The sequence below is a fragment of the Nelumbo nucifera genome, chromosome 4 (assembly GCF_055504915.1).
Source record: "Nelumbo nucifera cultivar China Antique chromosome 4, China Antique-T2T, whole genome shotgun sequence".
Classification (NCBI taxonomy): domain Eukaryota; kingdom Viridiplantae; phylum Streptophyta; class Magnoliopsida; order Proteales; family Nelumbonaceae; genus Nelumbo; species Nelumbo nucifera.
This window is the reverse complement of record NC_142652.1, coordinates 5,233,592-5,242,096: the sequence shown is the minus strand read 5'-3', so window position 1 is coordinate 5,242,096 and position 8,505 is coordinate 5,233,592. Positions and strand designations below refer to the sequence as shown.

The 8,505-nt window shown below is 38.8% G+C and overlaps 1 protein-coding gene across 2 annotated transcripts; it reads left to right on the top strand.

Moving 5' to 3' along the window:
* Positions 1-1,815: 1,815 nt before the first annotated feature.
* Positions 1,816-8,046, top strand: LOC104591721 (DHBP synthase RibB-like alpha/beta domain-containing protein). Of its 2 annotated transcripts, XM_019196748.2 has the most exons (10): positions 1,895-2,616; positions 2,757-3,091; positions 3,738-3,853; positions 4,735-4,788; positions 4,913-4,937; positions 5,130-5,252; positions 5,699-5,865; positions 5,993-6,062; positions 6,773-6,871; positions 7,628-8,046. In XM_019196748.2, the coding sequence occupies exons 2-10, from the start codon at positions 2,891-2,893 to the stop codon at positions 7,712-7,714; spliced, it is 942 nt and encodes a 313-aa protein (XP_019052293.1). In that variant the 5' UTR covers positions 1,895-2,616; positions 2,757-2,890; the 3' UTR covers positions 7,715-8,046. The 2 variants fall into 2 exon arrangements, with proteins under 2 accessions (XP_010249003.1, XP_019052293.1); XM_010250701.3 differs by having other exon boundaries at positions 1,816-3,091.
* Positions 8,047-8,505: the final 459 nt, after the last annotated feature.

Sequence of the window (8,505 nt, the reverse complement as noted above, 5' to 3'; positions counted from 1 at the left end):
CAAAAGTCCCTTATCTCGAGCGGGGAGTGCCTATTTATAGTTTAGTATCAGTGTTATGGCCGGATAGGGCTTCTGGGGTTGTCAAGATGAGGTTTTCCGTCAACATCTTTGGGGGTTCCTTCTTCCCTGGCGGAGTCCGCTTCCTTATCTATATGGGACACTCCTTCCTGGTTGTGCTCTTCCGTTACATAGTTGATGGTGATGCAACTCGAAGAAGGCGGCCACAGAATCTACCACGTGGCACCCTTAGGCCAACTCGACAATCACACGAACAAAGACTATTATATATTTAATATTAATATTTTATATTTACTTTGCTCAAAGACATCTGATAAAAATAGGGGTTGTTTGGTAAGTCTTTTTTAAAAGATTTTCTAGAAGTTATGATAGTCAAAAGATGATGTGAGCATTTGCATTAAGATCTTAACAGCTTGAAGACCGTTTGGTTAAGGTGCATTTGTTTGCGCGTCTTTCCGCACAAAGATGAATTAAAAAAAAGGCGAAAAACTCCATTTGAAGTTTCTCAAAAATAGCCCAAAATGGGTTTCCCATGTCTTTTTGGAACTGCGGCTTTCGACGATTAGATATTTTCCTAACCAAACAAGAAAAGACCAAAACACGAATTAAGGGATTTCTAAAAATCCAACAACCCACGTAAAAAGACACGCCAAATAGGGCCATATTTTATATTTACTCAGCCCAAACCGTGGCCTACGAGTTATAGCTCCTATCTTAGGTCCTAAGCCAGGCTTGGCCCATGATAACTCTTAGCTTGAAATGGTTCGGATTGGGCCTGAACTCGTGTTTGGTTCGGACTTTAGGCCCAAGTCTTATGGGCCAAGGTTCATCTTAAACCCGCCCAGTCCACCCAAGTTTCACCCCTACTTCTCGAGGCTGCGTTCTGTGCACCTGTGGGTGGCCGTTAATTGGAGTGTGGGATTGAACCGACACAAAAAGACAATGAAACCCCTCCTAGCCCTGGTCTTAGTTCGAACTTTGAACCTTGTCTCCATCGGTGGCCATCGTCCATCGGCGGTGAGACTCTATCAGCGACCATCTCCTCTTCTTCTTCTTCTTCTTGAGGTGTTCTTTGCTTTCTGTTTTGAACAGATCGAACGTGACCATTCTCCAGAACTTGTGTATAGTTTTCACTATGTTTTAGTTGAATTTTAGTGTCAAACATCACACATGGCCATTGGTGTAGGCTGAGCTTCAGGTCACCTTCGATTTGTTCAAAGCAGAAAACAAGGAACACCTTTTGAAAGAAGAAGAAGAAGAAGAGAGGAGGAGGAGGAAAGAAGTAGTAGGGGTGGAGCCTCTGTTTTTTGTTCAAGAAGAAGAAGAAGAAGAAAAGGAGGAAAGAAGTTTGTTCAAAAAAAAGAAAAAGAAGGCAGAGCCCCTTTTTGTTGTTCCATAAGAAGAAGAAGAAGAAGAAGAATGAAAAGCATGCTTTACATACTGGCGTCGGAGTCTCACCGCCGATGGATGATGGCCGGTGTGGTGTGCTCTCCGATATGTTGGAGTTGGAGGGTTCGACGGAGGAGAAAAGAGAATAGGAGGCAAGGTTCAAAGTTCGAATAAGACTAGGACTAGGAGGGGTTTTATTATCTTTTTTGTGTCGCAATCAATTAACGACCACCTTTTCATTATCGCTAGCTTATTTTTCAAAGACGACGTGGTCTCCTCCCATTGGCGGGTTCACGCATCTAGGGCACCCACGGATGCACAGAATGCGGACTCCTGTGCTAAGTACTGTGTTCGGCGGTAGAGAGGCAGACCTGACATATGGCTCCTTTGGACAAGACTCTTTGACATCTGATCTTAATCAACCCCGTCAATCCTCTCCATCTGTTAACCCTATATTTCTCTAAATTCAGACCTAACCCAATTCAAAACCTGATTAAGAATTAATGATGACCGTCTCCAACTCAATTTATGATTTATCAGTTAACCCCACCCACAGACAGATTGGATGTGCCAACTCAATTTCGGTGAGAAACCATCGAGAAGTAGTCATGAAGCCGACGCCGAAGGCGGGCCTAGCGAACCGAAATCAGAGTTTCTTCCAATCACTCACTCCCTCTCTCACCACCACATCCGAATACACCCAAGAAGTCTCAGTTTCTCCGTCCACAGATGAAGAGGACAGTTTGTTCTTCGACCTGTCCAAGAGAAGCCTACTTTGGATTCCAGATGAAAGAACCATTCTTATGGGAGTACTAGGACTACTAGCTAGAACTAGAAGACGCCCTTAGCCCAACTTCTCCCTCTGTCCCTCCCATCCATGTACACTACGAACTTTCTGATTTTTACCACATTTTAGCACCAAAGCTACTCCTCCGTCCAAATCCCATTTAGGAAATTGGAACCTCGGCTTATTTGGTTTGTTGTGCCGTGCTACTAAGTCTAGATGTCCACTAATTTTTTTTTTCAGAAGAAGATTTATTGCAGGATTTGACGATGGAGAAGAATTCTCCATGTCTCCATGTCTGGCTTGCTAACATGCGCAGACGCCATGGAATAACAGATTCTTACACCACATTACAGTGATCAGACGGCACTAGCTGGCAATCTTTGTTCTATATACTGACAGGAAGACGTTCCGACCTTCCCCGGGTTCGATAGTGTGAATATGATCTTCATACGGGTTGATTTTAATTTTAGCGGATAGATTGATAAAGAAAATTAGATGATAATTTAATGGTATTTTTGTCTTTTCACGTGTCATTTAACGATTAATTAACGACAAATGTCAGATTATCGCATTTCCAAAGTTCGGATATTAGATTGTCGCATTTTAAAGTTCGATACTAAATTCGCACTCGGCCTAATCGCACTTCCCACTTCCACACGAGAGCATTTGTCTGCTGCTGTTTCCTCTTTGACTGAAATGGTGGTGGAGACCATTATATGCGGGGGCGCCGTTGCTCCATCTGTTTCTTTTGGGTGCTCTGTCGTAAATCCTGACCACTTCCAATTCCATTGCTTTGTCTCACCTAAGCGCGTCGAGCTTCCGCGGCTCCGGTTCTGTACTTTGGCAGCGAAACGAAGCCCTAAACGCCTCAAATACTCTGCTCCTCGCTTCACCAAGGTTTGTCCCATCTCTCTTTCATGGTGCACCCTTCCTCAAATACGTTGCCCCTTCATTTGGCGTTTATCACTTTTCTTCGAATGTTGGTAGGTCGTGCCTCTCCATTTACTTCCATTCTTTCACTGTTTGGTATGGTTGTAATTGTTCTTGACTGCTTGTTGCTGATTTCTAGTGTTCCTTTTTTTCTATCGGATGTATCTTTGTGTTTGATGTATGCTTGGGTTACCGATGTTTGCATTTGTTGATTGCCTTGGTACTTGGCAGTATGTCTTCTGTCCCCCTTATGACCTATTTTTTTGTTAGGAGTGCCCCTTGTAGATAGATGTAACTTTTTTTCTTTGTAGTAATTTGGGTTTCTTATCAAAAGAATAACTGAATTTGTTGATAGTACATGAACTGAATATGATGATCCGTTGGTTTGATGGCATCTCGCTCCTTTCTTTTTTCTTGGTACTCAAACGAAAGGAGCATCTTTCTCATTAAAATCATTGTAAAAATTTATATGTTCATCTTTTTTTTTTATCTGGTTCTTATGAACTAAGCACGATCACACTAAGAAAGGGGTTGGAGATTGATGTGTAAAGTTAAGGTGTTGCTGTCGTTATTATTGATTATGTTGTCACGTAAATGTCTTCTCTCGTTACAGGAGGGTGACTTGCTTTATGTGGAAGTTGATCCATTAGGATCGGACATTTGGAAACTGGAACCTGTTGTTCAACTTCTGAAAGAAGGAGCTGTAGGAGTTATTCCTACAGATACTGTGTATGTTACTAAGTCCTTTTTTGTTTCTGAATATCTGAGCTCAGTTATGCTCATCTTTTGGAATCATTAAAAGTTTTTCAGTTTAATTTTTTCTTTTTGAATTGGCTGAATGACTAAGTACTTTCTTTCCCAAATTTCCCTTGTTAATTATACCTTTGAATTCTCTAATTAATGTTGTGGTATGCATATTTATCCAGTCTGTTGTTTTCAGTCCTTTTCATCTCTTTTCAAGCAAACTGTTGTTAGTAGCCTTCTTAGAACAGCAATCTCAGGAATCATTAACTATCATGACCACTTTTTCAAGTCCTCCCTTTTTTAAGTAATAATACATTAATACCATCTTTAATCTTCACCATCATCATCTAAGCCTTGCCCCAACTATATGAGGTCGGCCACATGAATCCTGTTTTGCCATTTAATTATTTTCAGTGCTATATCCATTGTTAAATTATGGGTGCTTGACTGCTTGTATAATTTCTTCTTACTTCCACCCAAGTCCTTTCTGGTCTGCCCCTATCTATTCTAGCCCCTTCAACTTGTAACAGATCACTTTTCCTAATGGGTGCTGTAGATGGTCTTCTATGCACATGACCAAACCATCTCATACCATCTTTCTTACATGTTAAAATTTACATCCTATGACTATTGTTTTATATTAGCTGTTACTCTTACAGAAATAAGGTCTTGTTGGCCAATATGGTCAACATTGAGAAAATGACAAATATTCAAACCATGTCAATATTGTTTTGTTGGTTGTATAACATAAGGAGTATTCAGTTTGTTGGTGGTTTTGCAGGATTTAAGTTGATATGTCAATTTTAAATCTAGATGCTATCTTCTTTTCTTATTTTAATCAGTTCCCATCTTTTCCTTGTGGCCAGTTATGCAATTGTTTGTGATCTGAAAAGCCATTCTGCCATTGAACGTCTTCGCAGGTAAATAGGTTTATGTTTTGCACTGGCTTCTGATCTCAGCATCTTCTTCATTAACAGAAAGCTACTGTTTCCACCATCACTTCCTCATTTTTGACAAAGATTCCTTGTGTTTATCTATTTGCAGAATTAAAAATATTGAAGCTTCAAAGGCAAGGGATCTTTTATTTTTGCATTCTCCTTAAGCGTACACCAACAGAAGGTTCAATATGGCTCTGAACTTGCTATGGGTAGGACATGCTAATATATCTTTTCATTTGTTCTGGGCAATGGGAAGATGGTAAAAGTCAGTTACTATATTTTGTTTGACATTTTGTTCTGATATATTTTTTATCATTATGCAGCCTCTCAGTATTTTATGCCATTCCTTTCGGGACATTGATACTTATACTATGGGGTTCCCTCGTGGCAGTGGCCAAGGTCAAACGAACATCTTCCGAGCTGTTAAGCATTGTTTACCTGGACCTGTAAGGATGACCATTTAATTTTCTATAGTCTTTCATCAAACAAGAAATCTAAGACACTCACCAGTGACACCATAAGAGTTGTGACCATAAAGACATTTATCAATCTTTGCTGCTACATGTGGCACATATGCGGTGGGGTTTCTGCCATCAATCGTTCAGTTCCAATTGTATGATCAGAGTTAGCTATTCTGTATAACATGTTAATGGCTGGAAAATTGCTGTCAAATGATCTAAAAATCCTCTGAAATGAATGTTTATCATCAAAGAATGTTGGATTTCCAGTACAGGACATATATTTGGTGTCATTTATAGAATGATAACCCCATTTCATGCAGTGTGCCATGTGTAGAACTGTTGTCAATAAACTTCACTTCAGGTACATGGTGAATCTTATATTTTCTAAAACCCATGGAATGGAAATATAATGAATAGTTGTTCTGTAACAGTACACTTTCATCTTACCTGCAAGCAAAGAACTACCAAAGCAGTGTACAAGGTATGGAACCGCAACTGCTAAATATGCACCAAGGAAAAATGTAGGTGTTCGCATGCCAAATGATGTTATATGTCAAGCTGTGCTAGAAAAGATGGATGCACCTTTAATATCAACAAGGTTAGTTGGAAATCTTCAGATCTTTGAGAAGTCTCCCATGATTGATTGCTAATACACTAAAAATTTGGGTTTTCCTTGGATACCATTTGTTCTAATATGTTATTCATATATTTATTTTTCTTTTTAGTGTAAAATGGCCTAAAGAAGATCAGTGGATGCTAGACCCTGTTGTAATAGCTGATACTTATGAACCAGAGGTATTGCAATCTGTTTCAAATCAGCTTATTTTATGGTATAAGTTCTATAATCTCCTTTTTGCTGATAAATGTATTTAATGTCTGCCTCCTGGATTTGCTGGAAAATTTCTTTAAGCTCTTCCTCTGATTGTGTTCCAGAATATTATTTTCTAAAGGGTATCAATGTATCATAGATTCTCTGCATGGCCCACTATTCAGACCTACTTGTCATTTCTATGAAGAAAATATTTTGTGTGTTGCAGTAACGTTTTAGTTCTAGGGCATTGCGAAAGTCAACCTGCTCATCCAAATTTTCGTATTTGTCTTCTGGTCAAAGATAAGAAGAAAAGGAAAAGGTTGCCAGGGAAAACATTAAATAATATTCGGTTGTTAGAAACATCTGAATTTCCACATGAGAGAGCTCTGTAATAGATCCAAAGGTCGGTCCTGCATTTGTGCCTACATCACAGCAGAACTAAGTGGGCAGATGCTGGACACGTTGACATCCTACATTGTCTCATATAAAATGATATCCTCTGCTTTGTGTTATTAAGGCAGCTTAAGTTAGATGCTTGCTTTTATGTATTGTCTGAGAGAATTATAAGCAAATATTCATATGCTTTTATGCATTTGGTTTCTGAAAAAGTGATCCAAAACATCTCCAATCTAAATATTTGCGACTAGTTACTTTCTTATTCTGTCTTCCGAGTGTTTCTGTTTTATTATTTCAGGGTCTTGATTTTGTGGTTGGTGGTGGAATTAGAGTGGCTGACCCTTCAACCGTGGTGGATATGACGGGAAGTGCTCCAACCATTCTACGGCAAGGGAAGGTATTTGGGTTACAGTAGACTTTCTTTTTTATTGGTAATAAGAACCATGCATTATTTCTTTACTCAAAAAAAAAAAAAAAAGAACAGTGCATTTTTTGAGAACAAAACAAGAACAAAGTTTACCTCTTGTAGTATGCCACCCTTGCACCTGTAAATGCTAACAATTTTCCCTTCCACTACTACTAATCAGTCATGGGTGGCCCCCAGTACACATTATTTCTATTTTTTTCAGTACACTTCATTACTATTTACCATAGTTGGATTTGCTGTTATATACGAAGGTAGGGTCAGCTTTCCACTCATTTTCCTTGTGATGTGGATGTGGTAGAGACTAGAGAGGCAGAGCAGGATTTTATTGCACAGTTAGGTGGAAACCTAGGAACCTTGATTCCATCTGATGTATTTATATCATAAACTAACAACAATCTTGACTCATATATGTAGACTTGAAGAAGATTACAACTATGGGAGGTCCACTTTGTATTCTTTATAGCTTCTTTAATCTGTTTACCGTAACTTACTCTTTTAGAAGGAAAGGTCCTCCCTTAAAACAACTGTTCTGTTTATTATCTAGGCATGGTTTTGATAATGGCCATAGATAAAAGTTGCAACCTTGTAGGGACTGGTAAATAATGAACAATCAATTTATTGCTGAACCAAATTACTGTTTTGAGCTGGGTTGCCTTTAAATATCACTAAATTCATTGCACGCATGTATTTTTTAATTACATAACCTTGATATTTTCTTTATTTCAGGGACAAAAGCAGGACTGGATGGTAGTGAAAGATGAGAAAGATTCTGTCATTCTTGAGGGAGAGTTACCCATCCCTCACACAGCTTAAGCTTATTTGACCATCTAGCGCACATGCCTAGTCAAATGGTATTTTCTCTTCATGATTATAAGCTTATGATTGCTTGCAATGCTATTGTTTTAGTTCGGACCATTTTCAATGTTCATAAAGAGGAGGGAAGGAGACAAAAGAAAGCATGTGATCTTTTTGTACATAAAGTCATAAATCATAAACGCTAACGATAAAGGTTGTTTTTTGTCCAGTAGGCTTCATTTCTGAAAGGTGCTTATCCTCTTGTATGTATTAAGGTCCTGTTGGGATGCATAAGACTCTTCATTTAAAATGGTGCAGCTGAATTAAATAATTGTTTGGCACTTGCAAAATCATTCAGATTATATTGCATATAGTCCTGTACATGTTCTTAATTCGAGTTGGGTTCCCACATAAAACCTTTTTATCTTCAAGTTCATTCAAGAGGTTTGAGGCGAGAGCCCTTTAAGCAGTTAAATCTTTATACTGGATCTGGATGGTGGCATACGTGTGATTAGACACGGTCTTATGGACAATATCTTAGGACCCATTAGGTTCATGGGAAAAGGGTTTTGAATTGGAATCAAAACGGTTCATTTTCAGCTGTTTGATTGGGTAGAATGGGATTCCGATGTGGGGAATGTCATATTTTATGGAATTTAATTTCAATTTCCATCTAAACCAAACAAGCAGGGAAATAGGTGATTTCAAATCCGATTCTGCCTGAACCAAATGGAGCCTCAGTTACATTATAGGATGAAATATATTTTGACGTCTTAAGATTTTACTAGGCAGACCTATCTTTCATGCGT

What these genes read in the sequence shown, in the direction of transcription:
- LOC104591721 (XM_010250701.3), top strand. Translation starts at nt 2,750, where the DNA reads ATGTCAGATTATCGCATTTCCAAAGTTCGGATATTAGATTGTCGCATT. An exon ending in CTGATACTTATGAACCAGAG is followed by an intron (nt 6,063 to 6,772) that starts GTATTGCAATCT and finishes TTATTATTTCAG; the next exon opens with GGTCTTGATTTTGTGGTTGG. An exon ending in CCATTCTACGGCAAGGGAAG is followed by an intron (nt 6,872 to 7,627) that starts GTATTTGGGTTA and finishes TCTTTATTTCAG; the next exon opens with GGACAAAAGCAGGACTGGAT.